Source organism: Rhinoraja longicauda, chromosome 2 (assembly GCF_053455715.1).
Source record: "Rhinoraja longicauda isolate Sanriku21f chromosome 2, sRhiLon1.1, whole genome shotgun sequence".
In the NCBI taxonomy this organism is placed as follows: domain Eukaryota; kingdom Metazoa; phylum Chordata; class Chondrichthyes; order Rajiformes; family Arhynchobatidae; genus Rhinoraja; species Rhinoraja longicauda.
In genome coordinates, this window is record NC_135954.1 from 69,866,277 (window position 1) to 69,893,141 (window position 26,865).

Genomic DNA, 26,865 nt, shown 5'->3' on the forward strand with positions numbered 1-26,865 from the left:
GCACAATCTGAGATTCCTGATTTTAATGAAGAATTTAGACAGGAGGGTTTTCAGCAAAGGGGGTTGCCAAATTCTGTTTATAAACTAAAGGGCCTGTCCCACTTTAGGCGATTTTAAGGCGACTGCTGGCAACTAGGCTGTCGCCGACAGTTCGCCGGGTGTCGCGGGCATGATCGGAGGAGTCTTCCAAGAATCGTAGTGGATCTCAGCGCGTCGCTGAGAAATCGTCCGGAGTGAAATTTCTTGGCGACAGCTGGCTTGTCGCCAGGTATCGTTGCTTATTGCGGGCGCTGTCGCCTGCTGTCCCCAGGTTTGCTAGGTTCTCTTAGAAGCACATTATATTAAAATAAGTAAAGTCATTTCAAAATACCATAAAATGCTTGTGTTTAACCAATTTATTTATCGTCAGGACATTTGACAGGTAGATTGGAGGCGACAGTTTGACGGTCAGGTAAGCGTGGGAATTTTGCGATGTTTATGGCCATCAGCCATTACATTTAAAGTGGGCTCCTAACCCAGATATGCAACCCAGAAACCAGATATGCATCTCCCGTACATTTTCAAAGAATGCCCACACACTTTTTACAAAAATCCAGAACCACTTTTAATTTAATTTTTTTTTTAATACAGCTATTAGTAAACTGGAAGTAAATCCAGTTTATGCCTTGTTACAGTGATGCTTGGTTTTTAAGTAACCCATACAAGATGTTATAGTTCAAAACTCTCAAGTACTTACCGACTTGTCAGTAATTTCAGCGAAAATTAGGAGGCCGGAGAAGCATTGACAGCGTGGGAATTTCGCGATGTTTCCAAAGACACTGTAATCTCGACCTGACTCGGCATTGTCGTGAGGTAAAAGAAAAGTTCGGCGATTTGCTACGACTTTGACAGTTGCCGGCAGTCGCCTTAAAATCGCCTAAAGTGGGACAGGCCCTTAAAGCATATTGACTTGTATGATAATGATTATTTCTAAATATTTAGTTAATTATTTTTAATCACTTCCATTTTAGTAGATGTCTCAATATTAGAAATTTAGAAGTGGTGGAAATGGATTGCAGCTTCCACAACTCCAACTCCAATCCCAATGTTGCTTTTTGTCAATGTTAAATGACTGTTTAGTTGGGGACGGGGAAGGGGAGGAGGTAGTCTTTGCATTTTTCTGCACATTGCCCAGTCATCAACCAGACTGTGCCATCAACCAGATTCCCATTAAGCATCCCATTGGAAACCGTGAAGCAATGAAATTTGTACTTCCACTATTCTTAGCGGTCCTCCCTCATACTATCAGACTCGTAGCATCATTTTAAAGGAAATTTAAAAAGGATTTAACTATAGGCTTCAAAACTTAATGATTATAGTATATCCGGCACTTGCAATCTATTTTCCAGGCTATTTATCCATGACTTGGCAGTACGTTGGCAAATGGTTTAGACCATGATTTTCATAATTGGATCCAAATGAAATTTGTTCAGATGCGGAAGTTAGAATCATTTTGGTAATTGATTTCCCATTTTTATGTTGGCAGTCGAACCTTTTGAACTTAATAACTGCCAGTGATTATTATCTCAGCTACATTAGCTACCTCTGTTATTTTGTAAAGTGAATTCACTGGTCACTGATTCTTTACTCTTAACTATATAACACAAGAAAGGGAAGTTCATTGAATACAAAATGAAATAGGAGAATGGCAAAAGGGAGAAACTGAATTTGGTCAGAAGAGTTTTTTCTAATAGCTTTTGAAAATATGCAGTGTTAATTTAAATTTATGAAAGGGATTGTTCTTTGGCAAATTAGTGGAAATGAGCTGCATAATGGAGTGGAAAATATGGTTAAAATTACCATATGATAGTTAAATGAAACCATGAAAAGATTGTAAATGAAAACCATATTCGTTCAGTCCATTTGGTACAGAGAGAATCAGAAGGACTTAGCATGGATTTGATGTGATTAACAAAATAAGGCACTTGAGAGTTGAATAGAGACAATCAAGTGAAGTTGCTGTTTAAGCAAGCCATCCCAGAGATAAATTAGTGGGAACAAAAGAAGAGAGCTAAAGTTTAAGATGCAGGAAAAATTTGTTCTTGATGGCTAACGAGAGCAGGTGAAAATCTCTTGATGTAAAATGGAATTGGGGTGGATTTAGTTGGCTATGGATTTTGAGGGTGGGAAAGGTGATTAACTGCACAAAAAGCACATTGGTATATATCTAGCCATGGCGCTGCGGATGGCTTAACCCTTGCCATGATTAATATTTAAATATGCATGTACAACAAGAAAAGCATACACTCAAACATGTTTTTAAAGATTTCTTTTTTATTGAAAGCTTCTTCAAAGAAAACAGAAGTTTAAACCTAACATCCACTGATCTACATAATTTTCCAGGAGCAAACAGATAATGAAAGAACTGCTAGACAAAGTGATGCCCAGCATGTCTGTGGCACAACTGAAACACAAGTTTAAAAAATCAACTTTCTTGATCTTATAGACATCTCTATGAGTTTCTTTTAAATGAAAAAATCTGTACAAAAAAGGTCTTCATAAATTAAAAAAAACTTTCATAATTTAATGACAGGTGAAATAACCCTGGCGTGGGACCAGGTTACAGAGTTTCCCTGTCCGGGTTTGAAACAAATGAAAAAAAAATCAATACCAGACAGAAGGGAATGTCATTTAACCCTCCAAGTTCTGTTGCTTTCCCTACATGATGATGAGCAACATTAAAACACACCACTTGGATGTGAGGAGCTTTATTATCAGTAAGTTTTGTTTTGTTTCTTGATTGAATGTCCATACTCTGTGGGATCATCACAAAATCAGTTGGTGCCTCCAAAATGAACATTACTGGAAATTGCTTCCAAAGGAAGTGTACTTTTTGATTTACCGATTGTCGTGGCAGACATTTTATTTGCCTAGCAAACTATTTTTGATTAATTCCTAATTCAATTTAGGACAATAAATGCAGCTTCATCACTATTGAGATTCTTTTCAAAAAATTGTCATAGCATTAGTTTTGTAGTTCAATCTAAACATATATCATCCAAATATTATTCTGATTTTATATTAAGAACAATCAATAACTATGGTGGAAATTTAATCTCTTTAAAAAATATCAAAGAACTTAGAAGGTTAAATATGTATTTTAATCTGACTACCTGCCAGAATATGAAAAGTCAGAAAAAAACATTTTTCCTGTGAGGTTATAAATGATGAAAACCTTTGTGTCTGAACAAAGCAGCATAGATCTGAATTGATACACAGAGCAGTCTCAACATCTGCATGTACTAATTTAGCAAAGTTATCAACTGGTATGTCAATGTACTTTCCTGAAGGATCTCAAACTAGGACCTTCTCCAGTCATTATGCCACAGATTGACAGTCAGTGTTGATATTACACCCACAATAGTAACTTAATTTTTCACATTCCATTTTTTTTAACACATCCTATATTAAAGAAACATGAGCTGCCTTGGTCACTCTGGTCAGTCAAACATGCCAAGACAATATGGAAATATTTAAAAGGACTGAACCTTGGCAGAATCTCAGATGTCTGGCTGAATGAACTGTGAGCCAAATGTCAAGCCCAAACTCGTGCTATATCTGTATCAATCGAATACAGTTCTCGGTGGTTTGAAAACTAACCATCACTGGGCACTTTGGTTATTAACGAAAAGGCAACTTGGAAGGGAGTTTCCCTTCAGAAATGTTAAAATTTTGTTGTTAAAGCTTTCTGTGGATGTAACATTGACACTGCAACTGGAGGATTACTAACAGAAAATGACCCCATGATAACACTGAATAGAAACTGCCAGAGCAAACAAAAAAAATTAAAGCTAGTTGGATGTGCATGTCTTGTGTGCAAATTGTTTGAAGCAATACAATGTCTTATTAGCATTCCTCTTTGTGATTTGTACTCTCTTTACATTGATGAAAAACAAGGATACCAATAACAATATAAATATCTCTACACTAATTAGATACAAATTTGGGGATAAGTGCTTTGAAGAGCCTCAAAGGCAATAGTGTCTCTTTCGCATAAACACATATACGTACACACTTTAAAATAAAATTTCATGATTGGGTAGCAGCACTATTAAATATCAAACATCCATATTTGGAAATTCAATCTGACGTACCACACAAGTCTGCCAAAAGCCAATTTGATTTTTAAAAACTGGAAATGGTGATACTGTATTAATATTTACAGTACAGACATGTCTAAGCAGGCCATCGTAGGGATTATCCATCAAGCAGTGGTCTAACTTCACAGTTATTATCAGTTGAATTGACATTAATTTATGTATCTTTAACATCAATAGTTGATCCCTTAACTCTGAAATGTACACTTTAGGACAATTTTATTCTGTAGAGTCACATTTACTATGAACCCTTGGTTAAAAATGATTACAAGGACTCACTATTCAGCAAAGGTAAATTCCAGCACATTTCCTTATGTTCAGTTTAATCTCAACTCCCCAGAAGAAAATGATACACGAGTCTGGTCAGTATTGGGAACTCGGCAGGAGAAAAGTCAACTCAGTAGGGGAAAGTTTAAAATGATAAGTTGTATATTGCACTCATTCCATCTCATTGGGCTACCTACTATCATATCCAGGTCAGTTTGAGTAATAATGCACTCTCAAACACCATTGCATAATCAAAAAAGGATTATTGTCAAAAATTGAACATCTGTCCTCTCATCTGCAAAATGGTTCAGAATGACATTTGTTTAGACAATTTGAAGATTTGAAAGAGATGCTGTTTTGATCAGTTATGTAATTTAGACTTGTACATTTCAGTGATGTGTGTGTGGGTTGCCTGTCAAAATACCTGGTAATCAAAAAGTAGGGGAATGAAACCTCATCCAGTTCCTATTTGGGGAATGTGTTACATACTACTATTGCAATAATACTAAATAACGCATATCTCTTTTCAATAAGTACAGCATTTCAGGCCCTACAAATGTTCAACGTTACATTCTTTAAAAGATGCAACATTCAGTGAGGTCTGTTTTTGGATCTAAATGCTTACAGCCAATTCTTTTCAGGCAGGCCACCAATTTGTTGTGGATTAACTTAGGCCAGTAGTAGCTCTTGTGTGGGCAGGGTTCCAGTGAATAGAAGTGCATGAGAACGTACAGGTTCGCTACACAGCCCACATTCTGTGGAGCTAGGAGGAGGAATACTGCTTCAACCTCTACCCCCATTCCATATCAAGTTGTCATAAAGAAAAAAGTTTGCCTTTTCACTGATTAACTGCAGTGATCCCCCTAAAGAACCACAGATGAAATTGGAAAAAAAAAGTTAATTTTTTCCAACTTATGCTGCGCTAATTTTCTGATCAACTTTGGAGAGTTGTCTTTAAACAGAAGGAGGGGATTGTTATAGCATATGCAAGGAACCTAGTAGTTAATTTGAAATAAACATGAAGTAGGCCCTTGAAATTATCCAAGCTAACATGGTGTCCGAAAATAAATAAATGAAGGTCCAATAAAACTTACTTCTGTTGGAAAATATGTTGAAATTATGAAAGCAAATTCATTTGATCTATCCTGCAACAAGTTTGCAAAATATTAATTTAAGTAGATTTAAGAACATAAATTGGAACCTATTAAACGAGTTAAAATTTTGAGAAATCACATTCTAGAAGGACGGAATTAGGATTTAAAATGTAATAATGCACGATTTAAGTCCATCCATTTGACATTATTCTGAGCTGATGAGAGCAAGGACATATTTTGCATCTTTAGAGACAGGCTCAATGGTCACTCCAGCGCACTTCTTTCTTTGGTTCTGTTTATTGGCAACATCTGCCCTAAACCCTATTTCCTGTACATTATTCATGTCCCAGCATATCAACTCTTTTCCTCCCGATTTTCTCCCTCACTTCAAAAACTTGATTGTCAGCAATATCTTTCTCGAAATCAGGAAGGAAAGAGCAATTTTTTAATCATGTACCACATCCAGAATGTTAAGAAATCAGAACCACTCTTGACCCAAAAATGTTTGCTCTCATTATCACAACGTTTTGCAGGGTGCCATAAAATGAATGCAGTGACATGCTGTAGGAGCAATATTTACCTCTTAGAGTGGGATATACAATTTCATAATTTGTACAGCATATTAGGTGCCATGTGACAAATATCAAAGATAGTGATTTTTTTCCACTGTTAAAATTATATAATTTCTCATTCAGGTCCAAAAAAATGGAGACTATAATCTGCTATGATTTGACAGTAAACATACTATCAATATAGCTCCAGCACAAAGTCATACCATTAATTTACAAAAAGAATGTATTGAACTTTTTAATATTAGATTTTGTTTTTAGTTGTTGGGTATAAAAGTGACAAGCCACCGGGGCAGGGACTGTTTTGTCTACTAGAATTGCCTGCATAATTATGTAATAAAATCTCCAAGCCTGGGCATACAGTAACTTTTTAGAGGCTGCTAAAGACCTGATGTGTACCTTCATCACTGCCACGTGGAGGCAATCTGCACACAAGAAACGCTGGGCGCATAAAAAGGTTGGGCAGGTAGCTTGGGGGAACTGAAGCTTTGCAAAATGCTGGATAACAGCTGCTCAGCACAATGGGAGATGGTATAGACTGAGGTAGATAAACGGGCTATCCAGATGCATAAAGTATGAAGGAAGACTGAAAAAGTAATAAACTTTGCAAAGGTAACATATAATGCACATTTACAAACAAGTGTTAAGGCCAAAGTCAGAACAGAAAAATTGGTATTTTACAGAATTAATCTTTCTTTAGATGTACATGGACCCCCCCCCCACCCCGCCCCCCAATACCAGTGCACCACCAATATTTTTAGATGAACATTCTTACTGTGTTTGTGTTAGAGAGAGTAACCAGTGGAAGAAAAGTTTAAAGAAAATGAAGTAAGAACTGGTCCGGCCATGTAGGTCAAATAAAGATTTAAAAAATCAACAGAAAAAATCTCTAGCTTCTTGACTGCTTTAGGGTGTCACTTCATCTTTGGTATAAAATAGGCCATCCTTGGGCTGCATTTGATCCACAACTATGAAAATTAAAGACTACAGAAATTGTCCACAATTTCTTCAATCTATTGCTTTTGCTTTGATTTATTTTTAACCATAAGCTCCTATTTATCTAGTTTGCACCTTTTACTCTTTAGATTGCATCTGCAAGGTGACAAGCAAAGCAGACTAAAAAAAATAAGCTAATAAAAAAGATTGCAAATATAAAGCACTAATTCTGTTGCTAGCAATTACGCTTCGTAAATAAAACAATCTGCCTTAAGCAATAAACTGTATTTTGTACCATACAGTTTCTTTTTCAAATCACAAAATGCTTTCTGCCTTCTGCAAATTGTCAGCTTCCAATGCTTTAAGACAAAATTCATTAAAAGTCTCAGCAATTTTTTTTTAGATTTTGTCAGTCGTCCTTGTTCTTTATCAATAAAACCATGTTCTTCTGCAAAAGAATTCAAGCAACAATTTTTTTTTTTTTTTTTTTTTTAACCTGTACAGCTTATTAGCATTTTACCTCCCTATAAAGTTAAGCTTTTATCAAATTCTTGCACCAACCACTTGGTCCAAGCACATAATTTCAATCTAGAATTTCTAACGCAATGTTGACAGCTGGCTTTGAGAGCCTGACGTCTTCAAAATTAAGGCAATTAAGAGTCAAGATAAATCTTAGCTAAACGTTTCTGAAAATCCTACAAATTAATAAAAGACATGAAAAAAAGAGTAGCTTAATATCAGAGGAAGACTATTAAACTTTCCTAAAACACTGCAGCTTCTTTCCTCTTCCAAATTTGTCAGTCTTACAATTCCTAAGTCTATCTGAACATACAAATCATTTATATTTTACCTGTTCATCTGAATGAAAAGTCAAAACAACTCCCCTTGTGGGATTTTCTATCTCTTTTAAAAATAAGCTTTTATAGCAAAATTAAACTGTCAGACTACATCACTGAACCATTTGCACAGCACATAAAAACACTTTTTTTGTCAGGTAAGGTAGGAAATAAAAAGCATTCATTTGACGCCTGTGCAAACTGGAAGCCACCTTCATATTCACTGAAGTTTCCTGGTTCAAGGCAATTTTCAGCTCATGATTCCTGTTTTCAGTCCCGTTTACTGTCTGTAGAGTGAGAGGAATATCAGATAGCGTACCATAAATAAGGTGATGAAATAAGATATAAAGTCATTCAGCTGGGAAACAGTCCCTTCATCCCAACCTATCCATGCTGACCGGGAGGAGCCAGCGCTGCCGTCGCAGCTGCGGCTTGCCTGCAGTCCGTCTGTCTTTTGTGTTTTTGGTTGTTTTTGTATGAGTTGTAGTTTTAATATGGTTTAGTGTTTGTATGTTATGTGGGGGGGGGGGGGGGGGGGTATGTGGGGGGGTGGGAGGGAACGGGAACTGTAAAAAAAATCTCTCTCCCGAACGGAGACACGAACTTGTTTCTGTGTCGTGTCTCCGTTCCCGTTGCGGCCTACCAGCGGCCATGCACCTGGGACCACCTGGGGCTCTGGTTCGCGGAGCCCGCAGCCCGGACTCACCACCTGCGGCGCTGGCCGCCTTCGGATGCTGCGGGAGCGGCTGTGACTCGTCTCCGGAGGCTCCGGCGCGGGCCGCGTGGACGTCGGAAGCCCGCAGGCCCCTGGGTGGGGGCCGACATCGGGAGCTCCGGCAGAGGCAGGGGCTTGGGTCGGCCCGCCGCGGACCTTTCACTGTCCGGCGCGGCCTGGAATAGGCCGTGGACCTTTCACCGTCCAGCGCGGCGCTCCAATGTCGGGAGCCCCGACCGCCCCGCCGTGGCAACTACAACAGCCTGACCTCGGGAGAAGACGGCAGGGAAGAGAAAAGACATTCTGGCCTTCCATCACAGTGAGAAGGGACTGGAGGAGACTCACTGTGATGGATGTTTCTTTTGTTTGGTGTTAGTGTATGATTGTATGTGTTATTGCATTTTTATTGATTATTCTTATTGGTCTTAATGTTTCAACTGCGGGTAATGTTTCATTTCACCTCACATTTATGTGTATGTGACAAATAAACGACTATTGACTATTGACTATTGATTGATACACCATCTAAGCTTGTCTCAGTTACTCAGGCCCACATCCCTTTAATCCTTTCCAACCCATGTACCTGTCCAAATGTCTTAAATGTTGTTATTTTACCTGTCTCAACCACTTCCACTGGCAGTTTATTCCACCACCCTCCGTGCGAAGATGTTGCTCCTTAGGTTCCTATTAAATCTTTCACCTCTCTCCTTAAACCTATACCCTCTAGTCTTAATTTCCCTACTCTTTGAGAAAGGGACTCGGTGCATTCAACCCATCTATTCAACTCGTGAAATGTATACACTTGTATAAGGTCATACCTCAGCCTCCAGCGCTCCAAGGAATAAAGTCGTAGTCTGCCTAACCTCTCCCCACAGCTTAGACCCTCAAATCAGCTGTAGCACATGATCAGCTATGGCAGATTGCATCTCATTCAATTGTTAGATCTTTTATTTATTTATTTTGACTGGCCTTTTTACTAAGACACCAACACCAAACGGATTACTTACTTAGCTTGTTGGTAAGAATAGGTAGGCGCATGTTCATTGGTTGTTTCCACTGGTATCTGCTGCTGTTGGCCACTGGCATCCTGTGATGAAGGCGCTACTGTCTGTGGGGAGGTATCAGCAACAACACCCTGAAGTTAGGAAGGAAGCAAAATTGTTGAAACTAAGTACTCACCTCCAGTATGGTGACACAGTCCACCATGAAACTGCAAGAGCATCATTCCAAAGAGAGAGACAGCATTCTTCCCCTTGCGTAAACGAATGTTGGTCATAGAATCACAGAATTGTACAGCACTGAAATGGGTCCTTTCAGCACACCTCAAACATGCCAACCATGATGCTTATGTCATTTGCCTGCGTGAGGTTCATATCCTTCCATGCTTTTCTATACAAGTTCCTGTCCATATGCATTTTAAATTGTACCCACTTGGCAGGCTTTGCTCCAATAATCTCTCTTTTCAGCCTTCTTCCCCTTATTCCATCTGCCGAAAGAAGGGTCCCAACATGAAACGATGTTGGTCCATTTCCCTCCACACTGCCTGACTCTCCCACCTTAAAATTTCTCCCTGCTCACCTTAAAACTGTGCCCTCAAGTGCTGGGCAGTTGCCCTAGAAGTATAAAACAAGTGATGTCAAAAGAGCAGCATGCTTTATATCTCGTATAACTTGTATTGTTATTTTCAAAATCAAAATTATCCTGGTTCGTCTTTGATTTCTGTGTAGGCAGCAATACTATCCGTTGTCTTTTGCAAATGGAACTGCAAGCTCCCTGTGCCTTTTGGTTCAGTATGCCATGTGCCCATTTAGTTCTTAAATTAAATTATTGGTACAGCATAAGCTGAAGAAAGTTATCTTTGATCAATTTTCTTACATTCAAACTCTCAATGCCTTTTTCTGTTGTTAAAACTTAGGTTTCAATTGTGTCTCGCACTTAACTTTTCTGAAAAATACAACTTTGGTTACTTGGTCATGATTACTATCCTTTATAGAGTCATACAATGGGGAAACAGGCCCTTCAGGACAGTTTGTCCATGCCGACCAAGCTGTTCCATCTACACTTGTCACATCTGCCCACATTGGGCCCATATCCCTCTAAACATTTCCTGTTCATGTATAAGTCAAAATGTCTTTTAAATGTTGTTATAGCTTCTGCCTCATTTACCTCCTCTGGCAGCTCATCCAATATACCCACCACCCTCTGTGTGAAAACATTGCCCCTCAAATTCCTATTAAATCTTTCCCTTCTCATGTTTAACCTTTTTCATCTGTTTCTTGATTCCCCTACTCTGGGTAAAAGACTCTGTGCATCTACCTTATCTATACCTCTCGGGATCTTATACACCTCAGTAAGATCACCTCTCCTTCTCAGCTCCTAGAAAAGTTAAGGTGTGTGATCCACGTCAAATGGGTACATTTAATGAGAACCAGACTGAATACAAAAAGATGAGATGAGTAGTGAAAAGGAAACTGGTACAAACAATAAAGAGTATAAGAAGTGAAAGGCAGTCAGTACAAAAGGGATTGCAAAAAGTCTCCATAAGGCAGTGTAATTGTAAGAAGTGGAACGGTAAATTAGGATAAAGAAGATATTTTATGTATAGAAGTGGGCATAGCTCGAATAGTGGATGATTACTTTGTAATGCTTTTACTAAAGATGAGGATGCCGTCAAAATCTCAGTAGATTGGGAGGTCATGAAAATTCATAAGAGGTACTAAAAAATTGTCTATGCTTAAACTAAACACATGATTAGGTTAGAAAGGGACGAACCCTTGGAAATTAAAGGAGATAGTGATAGAGGTTGCAGGTCAAATCAAGTCTACTCAGGCTTACTCAGGCTCAAATGCACATGTATGATGAAGTACAGGTACAGTGAAAATCTTGTAGCAGTATCACAGGCATGTAGATTTGGACAAAACAAAAATGATACATAAGTTACCAAGACAGCAAAAACAAAAAAGACCATATAAAATCAAGGCATTAATGCAAAACACAATTAGATAACAAGTCAGTCCACGGTAGTGCAAGAGGAGGTCCGTAATGTCTATGACTGAGTAAGCATTAGGGTTATGCTGGACAGTTCAGTAACCTGGTAGTTGTTGGAAAACAGCTGTTGCTGAACCTAGTATGTGTGGCTTCAGGCTTCTGTATCTCCTGTCTGATGGTAGCTGCCAGAAGAGATATTTGACCTGATGACATGGATCTTTGAAGATAAATGCTGCTTTCTTGAGGCAGTGCTTCATGCAGATGCTTTAGATGGAGGGGGAGGGTTATGCCTGTGATGGGTCATGCTGTGTCGACCACTCTCTGCAGTCTCTTGCATTCCTGTGCATTGAAATTGCCATACCAGGCCATGATGCAACCAGTCAGGATACTTTCTACTGTACATCAGTGGAGGTTTGTTAGAGCATTTGGTGACCTGCCAATTTGTTTTAAACTTCCAAGAAAGTAGAGAATCTGGTGTATATTCTTTGTGATTGCATCTATGTGCTGGGCTTAGGATATGTCATCTGAGATGTTAGCTTCATGAATTTCAAGTTGCTAACTCTCTCCTTCACCGAACCACTAATGAAAACTGGTATGTGGTCTCCCAACTATTAGTTCCTTGTTTTTGTTGAAGTTGAGAGAGAGGTTGTTGTTGCAGCACCACTCAACCAGGTATTCTATCACTCTCCTATATGCTTACATTTCACTGACTGTAATTGGTCCATCAACAGTGGGTAGATAGGGAGAGAAAGTGGGAGGTTGGAAGATGGGTGACTGTGATAGGAAAAGAGAGAGGGGAGCTAAAAGAGTTGAGCAAAAGGGATAAAGGAGTTGAGTTACTAATAGTCTTGTACAGAAAGCAGATCCTGTATTTATGTGGGAAAAATAGCAGCTTTGCATAAAATCCTTCTATATAGGAAAAGGCATATTCTCTATGAATAGTGTCCTGGTCATATTTCAAATTTATTTCTTGCGGGAAATGTTGGAATTTGTCATGGTGGAAGCAGAACAATATACACCTACGATGTCCCTTGTATGATGTACAAAAATAGTTGCAACCTTAATTATTTTATGACCTTTCCAAGTGAGCCTGCAGGTAGCTCAACCATCTCTGCATGAACTAGGCTGGGACTGATCAAACTTTATTTATAAACCAGTATCTGCAATTCCTTGTTTCCATGATTAAACTTACTTCAGGTAGAATTAATGAGCCTACAAACAATGAAAACTCAGGGCCGTTTTTACAGCATTATGGGCCCCCGGGCAAAGCAGTGTACTGGGGCCCCCACCGTTACTCTCCCCCACTCCCCTTTCCCTACCAGCCCTCCCCTGTCGTGCCGGCGAAAAGCACATAGCGATGGACTTAGGGTGCTACATTGTTGCGAAAAGCACTTACAGATCGCTGTGAGAAGCACTTAGGGACCGAAAATGTTGCGAAAAAAGCACTTATTGAACCTACATTTTTAAAGTAGTATTTATTTATTGCAAGTCACTTAACATACACAGATCAGCATGGGGCCCCTATGCTCGTGGGGCCCCAGGCAAGTGCCCATCAGGCCCATGCGTTAAGACGGCCCTGTGAAAACTTATTTGCTTGGGAAGGATTTGGTACCTACTATAATAGTTGAATAAAACTTATCACATTTTTCAACATTCTGTGCATCGTGTTAAAATAATTAAACTAGGCATATATCATCAGGAGTACAAGATCCATATACTTACTTCAACAGGGACAGCTGTTGGAGGCACAGGAGTGTACTGGGGAATGTAGGTCCCTTGCATAGGTGCTGCAGCAGTCATGTACTGCAAAATACAGAGGATTACTTAAACTTTTCCTGCTTAGATCAAAAGTGATAAAAACACATTTTCAAAGATGAACATGTTTGAAGCTAGAGGAAGACAGAGAAAATGAGAAATTGCAATATTAAATTACAAGATGGCCTCACAATGTGGAATGTGCATTGATGCATGCATATGTATCAGCCAGATAACATGGCTTAAATCTTTGACATTGTATAATTTCTCACTACATGTACAGGTGAATCAGAAGAAATTAACTCTTAGCTTGCTCGCAAATTCTTGCCCCCTTGGGTTGTTGCTCATATAGAGAAACATAATTCAATCAAGCTCCTGTAGTATCACTTTAGTGCTGTAACATTAAACATACAACAAAATTATAATTAAAGCATAGTGAATTTAATTATTGTTCTGCTCATCAAATATTTCTCCCATTTTCTTTACCGGACCTCTTTGTACTCATTGTTTTCTGCGATTAATCTGTTGTAGCTTCCCCCTAAATTTAAGTTTTGAATATTGTATTTACTTCAGTAATCTTCCACTTAGCGCTCTGTACAGTGAAATCATAAGTGCTGTTTACTCTGATTTGCTCTACTGATTTTGTCAGTCACGGCTCACTTACCAGAGATGTATTGGGATCATTCTTTAACAGTTTTAATGCCTTGAGAAGGAAGCATTCCCATAAATTAGAGAGCATGTACAACAGTAAATGTCTGTGACAGTAGAATGGCACATGAAATGATTTGAAATTTCTGAGCATTAAAAACAATAAAAGCATGAGGACATATACGAAGTATACTAGCTTTTCAAGATGGTGGATGTCGAGATGATGTTTGCGCAAGTGGGGTGATCCAGACCCAAGGGCATAGTTTGAAAATAGAGTCATCCATTAAAGATAGAGATTAGAATAAATTTTTGATTCCTTTGTCGTTTGCAACTCTATGGAATTCTCTATGCTGGAGCATTGTGGAAGGGTTCATTAAATATATTTGAGGTACACAAATGATAGTTATTTGAATCACAAGGGAATCAAGAAGTATTGGGAGAGAGTAGGAATGTGATTCTGAAGTTGTGATTTGGTTAGCCATGATCTTATTGAATGGGACAATTAGGCTCGCGCGGCTGATTGTCCTACCTCTGGTCCTACTTTTTATGTTCTTATATCAGATATAGCTACAAATAACTGTTGACAAAAGAGACTGCAGATTTGTTTTTTGATATAAGTAATTGACTGAAATGTAGCATTTGGACTAAGAACTAAAGGCATATGTAAGGACCATGCAGGATGCTATGGTTCTGCTTTACAGATGGAGATTTGTATGAAATATGCAATATATAAACAGAGTATTTTAATAGTTAACTGCTGGGTGAAAGAGGCATTTCCTATCTGCACAAACGGGATCTGAAGTTACATACAAAATACACTGATGAGCCAAAATATTATGACAACCTGCCTAATATGCTGTTGGTCCTCCGTGTGCCGCAAAAACAGCGCCGACCCGCTGAGGCATGGACTCTACAAGACCCCTGAAGGTGTCCTGTGGTATCTGGCACCAAAACATTAGCAGCAGATCCTCCAAGTCCTGTAAGTTGCGAGGTGGAGTCGCTGTGGATCGGACTTGTCAATCCAGCACATCCCTCAGATGCTCAATCGGATTGAGATCTGGAGAATTTGGAGGCCAGGGCAACACCGTGAACACTTCATCATGTTCCTCAAACCATTCCTGAACAATATGTGCAGTGTGGCACGAGCACGTTATCCTGCTGAAAGAGGCCACTACCATCAGGGAATACCATTGCCATGAAGGGGTGTACCCTGGTCTGCAACGATGTTTAGGTAGGTGACATGTGTCAAATTAACGTTCACATGAATGGCCGGACCCAGGGTTTCCCAAAAGATCATTGCCAGAGTATCACACTCCCTCCACCGGCTTGTCGTCTTCTCCCAGTACATCCTGGTGCCATCACTTCCCCAGGTAAACGGCGCACACATACACGTACACGGCCATCCACGTGATCTACAAGGAAACGGGAGTCATCGGACCAGGCGACCTTCTTCCACTGCTCCAAGGTCCAGTTCCGACGCTCACATGCCCAATGTAGGCACTTTCGACGGTGGACAGGGGTCATCATGGGCATTCTGACCAGTCTGCCTCTACCCAGCCCCATACGTAGCAGGGTGCGATGCACTGTGTATTGTGACACATTCCTCCTGTGACCACCATTACAATTTTCTGTAACTTGTGCCACAGTAGACCTTCTGTCGGTTCGGTCCAGACGGGATTGCCTTCGTTGCCCTCGCGCATCGATGAGCCTTGGACGCCCAACACCCTGTCGCTGGTTTGTAGTTTGTCCTTCCTCAGATCACTGTCGGTAGGTACTCACCACTGGTGACTGGGAGCACCCCACAAGCTTTGCCGTTTCAGAGATGCTCTGACCCAGTCATCTGGCCATAACAATTTGGCCCTTGTCAAAGTCGCTCAGGTCTTTACTCCTGCCCATTTCTCCTGCATCCAACACATCAACTTCAAGAACTGACTGTTCACTTGCTGCCTAATATATCTCACCCCATTGACAAGTGCCATTGTAACAAGATAATCAATGTTATTCACTTCACCTGTCAGTGGTCATAATGTTTTGGCTCATCGGTGTATGTTCTACCATTTGTAAATATGTTGGGGAAACCATGTTGATGATTCCAAGGAAGATTTGTATGTCCCAATTTCATAATTAATAGTTAAACTACACTGGATAATTTACTGGATAAGCAGCTGGAGTGGATATAAATTTAAATACTATTGCAACTGGGGAATTTGATTTCAAATACTGTAATTAATAACTTTTATACAGGTACATGGATAGGACAGGTTTAGTGGGATATGTGCCAAACGCAAGCAGATGGGACAAGGAGAAGTGGGACATTTTGGTTGGTGTGGGCAAGTTAGGCCAAAGGGCCTGTTTCCATGTTGTACGACTCCATAATAACCCTGGAATTGTAATGCTAATCTCAGTAAAGGTAACAATGGAACTACTCAAATGTTATGAAAACCCAACTGTTCCATTAATGTTCTTCAGGGAAGGAAATCTGTTGTCCTGATGAGGCCTGTGTATTATCCACCAATATGGTTGGGTCAGAGCTCATGTCAATGCAGTATCCATCTTTAAGGTCATAAGTGATAGGAGTAGAATTAGGCCCTTCAGCCCACCAAGTCTACTCCCCCATTCAATCTTGGCTGATCTATCTCACCCTCCTAACCCCATTCTCCTGCCTTCTCCCCATAACCTCTTGACACCTGTGCTAATCAAAAATCTATCTATCTCTGCCTTAAAAATATCAACTGATGGCCTCTACAGCTTTCTGTGGCAAATAATTCCACATATTCATCACCCTGTAGGCAGTCTCTCAGAAATGAGGATGTTTTTATTCCACTCTGGTTTTTTGGCCTCATCAGCCACCTCAGAATACAAAGTGGGAACTGCAGACTCTATTACAGATAGGCAAGAGCTGCCTGATGGTGTGGGCTAGTGGATAGTTTGTGAGATGGTGCACCCTTTCTACCATTTATGACATGCTTCCACACGCATGGATTCAAGGTTCATAAAACCATCCCAAAACTTTGAATGATCATGGATCAGGGATTCCCAAGAGTCCGTGGACATGTTCCATTTCCTTTTTCTGCCTATTAATGTCTTTCCATTGCAAAGCTTGGAATGATGTATCTGTTTCAGGAATCTGGAGATGGGCATTTGAATGACAAGGCCTATCCTACAGTGTTAGGGCTTCATTGCTGAGAGAGCATACTGACTGTGGTTCACTCTTCATTCCAATGTATTTTGCAGAAACAGCAATGGTGGAATACTTAAAGACCTGGAGATGCCTGTTAATGTTGTCCATGTTTCACTGGCATATAAGAGGGCAGGAATCATGTTCCATGATAGATCAGAGGGCATAGGTTTAAGGAAAGAGATGGCGAATTATCCAGATGTTGTTTGCAATCTTGAATTTTTTAGATGAGCACTTGAAACGCATGGCATAGAAGACTAAGAGTTGAGTGCTAGGAAATAGGATGATCTAGAAAGGAATTTGATGGCCAACATAAGCAGTGGACCAAAGGGCCTTTTTCCATGCTGTCTCAAAGACCATGAATTTTGTGTCAGCTACAAGGTCTTGATTCATTTTACTTAATTGACCGAAAGATGTGTTGCTGCAGTGGTGAAATTCATCTTTGCCTTCATTGGTGTCTGTTTTTGCGGACAGGTGCCGTCCGAGATATGGGAAGTCGCCCGTGTTTTTCAGGGTTTTGCCATGATCATATTGTCAGAGGGTAATATTGTGCAGTAGGGTTGAGATGGTTGACAACCTTAGTCTTGCGTATGTTGAGCGTAAGTGCCATTCTCCCATGTTTGTTGAGTTAGGGTTCATTCTCCCATTAGGTTCTGTGAACGAGTTAATGATATCTTTGTAAAGCTCATACTCTGAGTCCAGCCAAATTAAATAATTATCTGCTTACTGCAACACGACTTCTGAGATTGGAGTGACCTTGCTTCTGGTGTGCAATTGCATAGGTTTTGCAATAGTTTTTCATCAGTTTGAAGATTAATTTATTTCTGCAGAAAGTTGGACTGAAGTGTAACTGTGCAGCAAGAAAGAATGAGTAAAGTGTCAGAGCAGTGACACAGCTTATTTGATACTGTTTTTTTTACTGAGATTAGCTCTATTATTGTTATGATCATTGCTTTCATGCTTGCTTAAAGCAAATGTAAGACATGGAGATGTATCAGTGGCAGCCATAATATTGCTTGTGTTGATCGAGTCAAAGCATTTAATAAGGTTGAAAATAGGTCAGCAGTAATGATACTGCTGCTCCCTGTATTTTTCTTCAAGTTATCACACAGAAAATGTCATGTCCATTTTGTCTCTGGATGGATGGAATATATATTGTGACATGCAGAGTATCTCTATGGACACTGGGATGAGGTAGTGATAACTTTCTTGGTAGAAGACAGCAGGGAAATTCATCTGTCGTCCAGACCCGTTTTGGACAATGGTAATTTTCAGTTCATATCTGTGGTGCCTTGGCATATCCTACCATTCCAAGATATGAATAATGAAGTTGAGAATTCATAACTGAAGCTTTTCACTGCTAACATGATCACCTTGCTGACTAAATACTATTGTAATTGTTGGAAATTAATCATACTTTCATTAAATCACACGGCATAGCAGGAGATCATTTGGCCCATTGTGACAGTTCTGACTTTGAAACAGTTGACTAATTCGACATAAAGCTATACTTTCTCCATATCCTGTAAAATGCACCTTTTAATTTACTTACCCATCTCCTTTGCAATTGCCCAGTTCACTCTACATCATCCTCCTCAATTTATTTATATTTATTGCATTCTATAAATTAACGACTGTACTTTAACGTGTATTTTAAGCACTGTTTACGTTTTCACAATTGAAAAAGCAGGGAGGATCTGCTCACTACCTTCAAAGCCAAAGTTTCTTTGCAGCCATAGAATCATTGTGGTGCACATAGAGGCTATTCTGCCCAACAATCTATATTGACTCCTTGTAGAGCAATCATATTTCTATTCCTTTTAGCCCTGCAAATTATTATTTCTAAAGTTCCTATCGAGTTCAGACATTTTGGGTTGAGATCTTGCATGAGGTCTGAGAGGGAACAGGAAAGATTGCCAGTATAAAACAATATGTAGTGGGGTGGGATAGAGGCTGGTAGGTGATAGGTAGAACCAAATGGATAAGGGAAATGTTAGATGAAACCAGGTGGGGTAAGGAGTTGGGAGGGATGAACAAAGGGAGAAGAAAACAAGGTGGACAGATGAATGTGTGGATTAGCTGAAATTGAAGATATTGAAGATATGAATGATAAATTTTCCAATTTCAGGTAATCCACACATACACTCAGCAATCCACCTAGTTTTCATCTCTCCTTGTTCACCCTTCCCATCTTCAGCCCTATGGTTCCATCTGCTCATCATCCCCTCCCCCATCTGTTTCCACTTATCACCTACCAGCTTCTATTTCACCCCCTTGCTTACTGCTCTACACAGGTAACATTTCCTGTTCCCTCTGGGGACTTACGCCTTTTGTTGTGATGAATGCTCCTTGACCTGCTGAGTTCTTCAAGTGTTCTGTTTTTTATTCAGCATCTGCAATCTATTTTGTCTCCTTCTGCTTTCACCATCTTCACAGGCAATGAATTCCACATAACAACTAAGTTCATAGTCGCTAAGTAAAAAGCTTTTACTTACACTTCTGATGACCTTGGTCATTGAACCATATGCTAACTGGAATAGCTTTCCTCTATTCATCGATTATAAACTGGTTGTGATATTATCTACCTCTCTCAAGCCTCCTCTAATGCTCCATGGAGCACAAATGGCTGGTAGTACATATCTTTTGGCAGCGAAAATGCCTTGCTATTTTGATTCCTTTCCAGTTAACAGATATGCATTACTCAATAGGATTCTGCAAGATTTGGGTTGGAAATTGCGTTTTAAAAAAATCACAGGGAAACGTCAACAGTGGTTTTCTCAGTGTGGAGATCCGTTGGTAAGGGTGAGCAGTTTGAAGAAAGGGATTTTGATAATAGTTATATCTGCATACTCATTTTCAGTACAGGGAAATGTAATTTGAGTATTTTTCTAGTGCAATTGCCATGTAGATGACATACATTGAACAGAATCAAAATTCTTGTTGTAAATTTGTCTAATGCTTTAAATCATGTGATCAATGTTTCAGATCACTTTAACAGTTTGGCCATAATTGTATGGATCATTATTGGACTAAAAGCATAGTGACCACAGTCACTTCTGGGCATTAAGGAGGAATGAAATTCAAGCACGTAAGTACATAAATGACCTGTGTATGCAGCTAACCACCAGGTGGTACCAGCAATGGCTGCCTCGCCAACAGTCTGTCTGTCCCTTCTTCGTTGTTTTTTTAGTATGTGTTAAATGTATGCTTTTAGTGTTCTTTAGCTTGTTTTATGTGGGGGGGGTGAGAGAAACCTTTTCTAACTCTTACCGCGACAGAGATGTGATTTTTTTTCATATCGTATCTCCGTCCACACTGCGGCATAACATCAAGGAGTTTGTGGCCTTTGCTGGAGCTCCCACCGCGGGAGCCTGCGGGACTTTAACACCGTGGAGCCCTTGGTCCCTTTGCCAGGTGTCAACCTCTGAGCTCTACTGCGGGTGCCTGTGGACATTAACATCATGGAGCTTATGGTCTATGGTCAGAGACCGACATCGGGAACTCCAAGCCGCAGGAGCTTCAATCACCCCGACGCGGGGGCTTTGATCGCCCCTACGGATGGTTCGACTGCCCCGACTACGGGAGAAGAATGAGGGAAGCAGATTGGACTTTATTGCCTTCCATCACAGTGAAGAATGTGGGGAGTCTGTTGTGGTGGATGTTTCTGTTAACTTTTATGTAGTTGTGTGTCTTGGTGCTTTTTTTTGGTATGGCTGTTTGGTAATTCGCATATCACTGTACCTTAATTGGTACACGTGACAATAAAAGACCTTTGAAACCTCGACTCCACTGGTTCTGCAAAAATCGTAAAGGCAATTTAAAGTCAAAAGAGTTTCAAGTGACCATCTATGGATTTAAACCTACTCAGAGAAATGAGAGGTGTTGAATTTTGGGAAGTATAACATAGTCAGGACCTATATAGTGAATGGTACGGATCTGGGTAGTGTTATAGAGCAGAGGGATCTAGGAGTGCAGGTGTATGGTTCCTTGAAGGTGGAGTTGCAGGTAGATAGGGTGGTCAAATAGGCTTTTGGCACATTGGCCTTCATCATTCAGAATATTTAATATAGAAGTTGGGAGATCATGTTGCAGCTGTATAAAACGTTGGTGAGGATGCATTTAGAGTATTGTGTTCAATTCTTGGCACCATGTTATAAGAAAGATGTTGTCAAGCTGGAAAGGGTACAGAGAAGATTTACGAGGATGTTGCCAGGACTAGAGGGTCTGACCTATAGAGAGAGGTTGAGGGGGGATCTTATTGAGGTGTATAAAATTATGAGTGGTATAGATCTTGTAGATGCACAGAGTTTCTTGCCTAGAGTAGGTGAATCGAAGACCAGAGGACATGGGTTTAAGGTGAAAGATTTCATAGCAATCGGAGGTGTAACTTTTTCACATAAAGGGTGGTGGGTGTATGGAATAAGCTGCCAGAGGTAGTTGAGGCTGAGACTATTCCAACTTTTAAGAAACAGACAGGTACATGGATAGGACAGGTTTGGAGGGATATGAACCAAACGAGGGCAGGTTGGACTATGGTAGCTGGGACATGTTGGCCGCTGTGGGCAACTTGGGCCAAAGGGCATGTATCACTCTATGACTCTAATTTTGTAAACTTGGAGAGCGATAGAAATAAATACATTTAAATCATGCCTTTCTTTGTATTGCTTAAAAGTTTACCAAACTCTAAAATCACCTCAATCATAGCAATATTTTGCAACATGATTTTGCTTCAGTGGGACAGATGATCTATTGCACAGTCCTGCAGTTTCGGATTTAATTCATTCCAACCATTGAACAGTACTGTCTAGAAATTAAGTTAATATATTGAGATAGTTGAAATATGAAAATGTTAACTTGATTCTTTTAAAGCAAATGAACTGTCATCTTTTGGAGTGAGTGATACATTCACAATCCTAAAATACACACTGCTAGGACATCTTTTGGCTGACTGCTTTTTCAATTCCAGGCAACCATCAACCATAGAATCTCTAATGGATTAGATTATGCAATGGAATGGTGCAGTTTACATTTCACATGAGAAAAGGTAAAAGATTACTATTACTTGTGTTGATTAACACTGCTGAGGAAGTGCAACATACATTAATGTTAGATCTGCATAATAATTGAAAATGTGATGTGTAATACTGTTCTTGCTGGCTTAATCAACTAGAATCTAATTCTGATAGACTAAAGGAAAATTATGTAGGCCAGAAAGAAATTAGTTATAAAAAATATATCTGAATGTTAGGTAGTTCAGCCACGTTCTTCAGATAACACTACATTTACCAAAATATGAACTTCTTGTTCAAATGCCTATATCATAGTATCAGTTCCAGTAAAGACGAGAAAGATGAAAATGACACAACCATCCGCATTGCTCATTTCAGTTCAAACTAGGCTATTTTGTGCATGTGTACAAATAATGCTTGGTCTGAGTGCTGAAAGGAGTCTACCAGCCAAAGAAATTATACATTTTAGGAAGCAAGAATATGATGTTTATCTGTGTTTTGTGATCCTAAGACATAGTGGGGCAATTAAGTTATTTATTTGAGTGAGTATGACCACTGAAATGTTATAGTTTCTTTATTTCGTTTGGTGCATACAGCAGCTTTTCAACTAAACATGTGCTTTCAGTCCAATTTATTCTTTGGAAAGACAGATTTAAAGATGACTCCTCCAAACTCAAAGAATAGAGAAAATTCCACAGAGCACCTGTCAGGTGAGTAATTTGGTATAAAATTCCCTTTACGTATATGAAACATGTGGATTGGAGCACACTCCAATTGGGATCACAGCTAGACATGCCTCTTCATAGAATTCAGCCCCATTTGCTCTCATAGAATATGTATATGAAGAACTGCAGATGCTGGTTTAAAACAAAGATAGACACAAAAAGCTGGATTAATCAGCAGGACAGGCAGCATCTCTGGGGAGAAGGAATGGGTGATGTTTCAGGTCGTGACCCTTCAAGAAGAGTCGTGAAAGAACAGCACCCAGGTCGGGATCGAACCCGGGTCTCCGGTGCTGTAAGCGCTGTAAAGTAACAATTCTACCGCTGCGCCGCCCCATTGTTGGGTTCTACTGAGAGAAACGTGGTCATTGTAATTTTATATTGTGGATTAGCAGTGGAGTGTTTTTCATTATAATTGTAGAAAGTTCATAATTTCGCAAATAAAATGGAGACTCGAGAGATTGCAGCTGCTGAAATATTGAGAACAAAATAAACTGTTAGAGGAGCTCTGCGGGGTCATGATGCTTCTTCAGGTCGATGGAGTAGAGGGGATATAGCTGGTGGGAAGAGGTGAGGGGTGGGACAAGAGCTGCAAGTGATAGGTGGATCCAAGTAAGGAGGGGTTCATTAGTAGATGCGTCAGGTGAGGGAGAGAAGGTTAGAAACCAAGCTCAGAGGTGATAAATGGAGAAGGCACAGTGATGTGAATGGTGGAACCTGATAAGAAAGGAAGGTGGGGAGTGAAATGTAGGGAAAGATGGTGGGAAGAAGGCAAAAGCGGGAAAGAAAATGGGGGCCCCGGAGTAGGGAGGGTTGGATGATGAATGAGGAGGGGAAAGGAACTAGATGCCATAGGCAGGGGCAGTGCACAAAAGTGGGGGGTGGCAGGAGCTAGGCAAATAAGGAGATGGAATGAATTTACCTGAAATTGGAGAGTTCAATGTACATAGGTTGTTAGCTACCCAAACAGAATATGAGGCGCTGTTCTTCCAGCTTGCACGTAGCCTCACTTTGGCAGTGGAGAAGGCCAAGGACTGATGGGTTAGTGCGGGAATGGGAAGAGGCCTTGAAGTAGCATCATATATAATCACACTTGCATTATGCACCAAAGAAATCACTATTGAGGTATTTCTTGCAATATCCTCTCACTCTCTGAGATGCAATAAATTTTTATCATGTCTAGAAATAAGTAAAACAATTGTGTGTCTGATTACACTAACAGCTTGAGAATCAGTTCGCAGTTAAACACACCATTGTTCTGATTCAATTTTCTATACATTTGTGCCCATTTATAGGATAATAAAATCACATTTCCAACACTAAGACTAATAAGGCAACTTGTGTGCCTGAATGCATTAGTCTTCCAGAGAAATGTTTAACCTGAAGGCCTTTATTTACAGCATAAATAAATGTGGCTTGAGTTAAACAGACAGTTAGAATCACCACCAATTAAAGTATCGGAAATTTTAAAAAGCCAATTCAATTTTTATCATAAATATGCTCCTATTGGATGACTTGTAGTTCTTGACATGTATTTGTCAATACATGTATTAGTAACTCCTTCTATTAAATTTCATGATTGTTCCAGATTCCTCAAAATAATACAGCATCTCATGGTATTTAGTTTCACTTTGCATTTATACAGTGCCTTTAATATTAGTATTTTCGCTCATGGAAATTAACAAAGCTCTAAAAGAAGAAGCCATTCTGCCCATTCTACAGTCATGCAACATTAATTTGTATCCTGGGATATATTTAATCATGGTATTCTTACCAAATACTTATCCACATTTCAAAGGTGCTATTTTTGGTAGGTTGCTCAAGAAGATGAGACCGCATGGAATCCAGGGAGAACTACCTAACTGGATACAGAATTCGCTTCACGATAGGAAGCAGACAGTGGTGATGGAATGTTGTTTTTCAGACTGGAGGCTCGTGACTAGTGGTGTTTGAAGGGATCGGTTGTGTGCTCATGGCTGTTTGTCACCTAAATCAACAATTTTGGATGAGAATGTGGAAGACATGGTTAATACGTTTACAGATGACACTAAAATAGTTGGTATCATGGACAGTGAAGGTAGTTATCAAGAATTACAGCGGGATCTTAAATCAGTTGGTAAAGTGAGCTGTGAAATGGTAAATGAAGTTTAATTTAGACAAATGTAAGGTGTTACATTTTGAGAAGTCAAAACAGGGCAGGATCTTCATATTGAATAATAGGGCTTGGGAAGTGTTGTGGAACAGATGGACCCCATAGTACAAGAACATAGTTGTGTGAAAGTGATGTCACAGGGTAGGGAATAGAGTGTAGAGGTTGATCAAGATGTTGGTGAGGCTGCACCCTAAGTACAGTGTTCAATTATTATCACCCTGTTATGGGAAAGGTTACGCTGGAAAGGGTGTAAAGAAAATTTATGAGGATGTTGCTGGGAATTAAGGGCCTGAGTTATGGACAGCTGCTAGAGGTTACTCAAGGTTGGAGAATTCAACGTTCACACCATTAGGTTATAAACTACCCAAGTGGAATATGTAATGCTGTTACTCCAGTTCATGTTGGGCTTCACTCTGACAATGGAAGAGGCCCAGGACAGAAAGGTCAGTATGGGAATGGGAAGAGGAATTAAAGTGGTTAGCAACTGGGAGATCAGGTAGGCCTTGGTGGAAAGAGCGTGAGTTACTCCAGCACTTTGTGTTCTTTTTAAGGACTAGCTTATGGGACATCTTGGTCAACATGGACTAGTTTAGCTGTAGGACCTGTTTCTGTACTGCATGGTCCAACTCATAACGAGATATCTCCTGTTCAAGTTCATTCATGTAACTTTTTTAATCAAAATTCTCATATATTCAGATAATCAGTTGGTTTACCTTCATCACAACAAAGGAGGCAGCTGATCAAATTACAACTCTCATACTTATTTCCCTGTAACCTGTTCACTCTCATGAAGGAACAGCAAGTCAAGTCAAGTCAAGTCAATTTTATTTGTATAGCACATTTAAAAACAACCCACGTTGACCAAAGTGCTGCATATCTGATTAGGAAAAAAAAAGAAAGTTACAGGGGGTAATCAGGTAATCCACTATTCTGTTACTTATTTAACCTTCTAACCAGCACATCACATCTTTTAACATCGGAGAGAAAAATGAAACACCTTTTGAAAATGGTGTTGCAATGATCAAAACTACAAATAAACTGGCCCAAAGTCTCTTTCATTCAGTGTCAAGTTGTTGCAGACAGTGAGACCCGGCTCACTAATGCACCTTGGTGGTGCAATCCAATTTTTTTTTCATGGCGTAATCGATATTTAACTTCTTTCTAATATCATTATGGTTGATTCTTGAAAAGGCTCTGCAAGCCATGTCATTGTATTAATAACACCAAAAATGTTAAAACCAAACAGCTGGATGTCATTCCAGGCATAAGATTGCAGGTGGAAAATATGCATCCAAATCAGCAAACCCTACAAGACCTCCTCACCACCATTTGGGAATGGATTGGAATGGAGTTATTATCATCCTGATGGGAAAAAAATGAGAGTCTTTCAAGGTGAGTCTATTCTACCAATAGAAAAGCCTTAGATAGTAGTAAACGTCAGGCACGAAAAGAACCGAGCATCTACAGCATTGACTGTGGAGTTGGTGAGGTCTTGCTTCAGGTTAGACACATTGCAAAGAATCATTCATATCATCACCTGCTGTTTCTTTTTAGCTGACAAATCAGTACTCCATCGTGAATATTAAATTGAAGAAGGACTGCCTGGAGCAATGCAGCTCCAACACTCAAGGATAATCAAACATTCAGGATAAAGCAGCTCATGCAATTGGCATTCCGTTCACCACCTTAAATTCATTCACTCGCTCCACTACTGTACACTATGGCTGTCCTTGTACTAATTAGATAATGCAATGCAGCAATTCTTTTGCCCCAGCCATACACCATTTAGAAGAACAAAGGAAGCAAACACATGAGAACATTATCACATACATGTTGGCCTCTGGAGCACACCTTCTTTTA

The 26,865-nt window shown here is 39.7% G+C and overlaps 1 protein-coding gene across 6 annotated transcripts in view; it reads right to left on the reverse strand.

The window, feature by feature from the left end:
• Positions 1-6,813: 6,813 nt before the first annotated feature.
• LOC144605442 (RNA-binding motif, single-stranded-interacting protein 3) overlaps positions 6,814-26,865 on the reverse strand; it is a 1,037,045-nt gene continuing 1,016,993 nt past the window's right edge. For 3 of the 6 annotated variants that reach the window (XM_078420726.1, XM_078420711.1, XM_078420745.1), the window contains 3 exons: positions 13,264-13,344; positions 9,561-9,688; positions 6,814-8,125 (listed from right to left, as the gene is read on the reverse strand). In XM_078420726.1, the coding sequence (XP_078276852.1) occupies positions 8,119-8,125; positions 9,561-9,688; positions 13,264-13,344 (216 nt within the window). In that variant the 3' untranslated portion in view covers positions 6,814-8,118. Of the gene's footprint in view, positions 8,126-9,556; positions 9,689-13,263; positions 13,345-26,865 lie in introns of those variants that run through there. The other 3 variants (XM_078420719.1, XM_078420754.1, XM_078420737.1) reach the window with 2 other exon arrangements.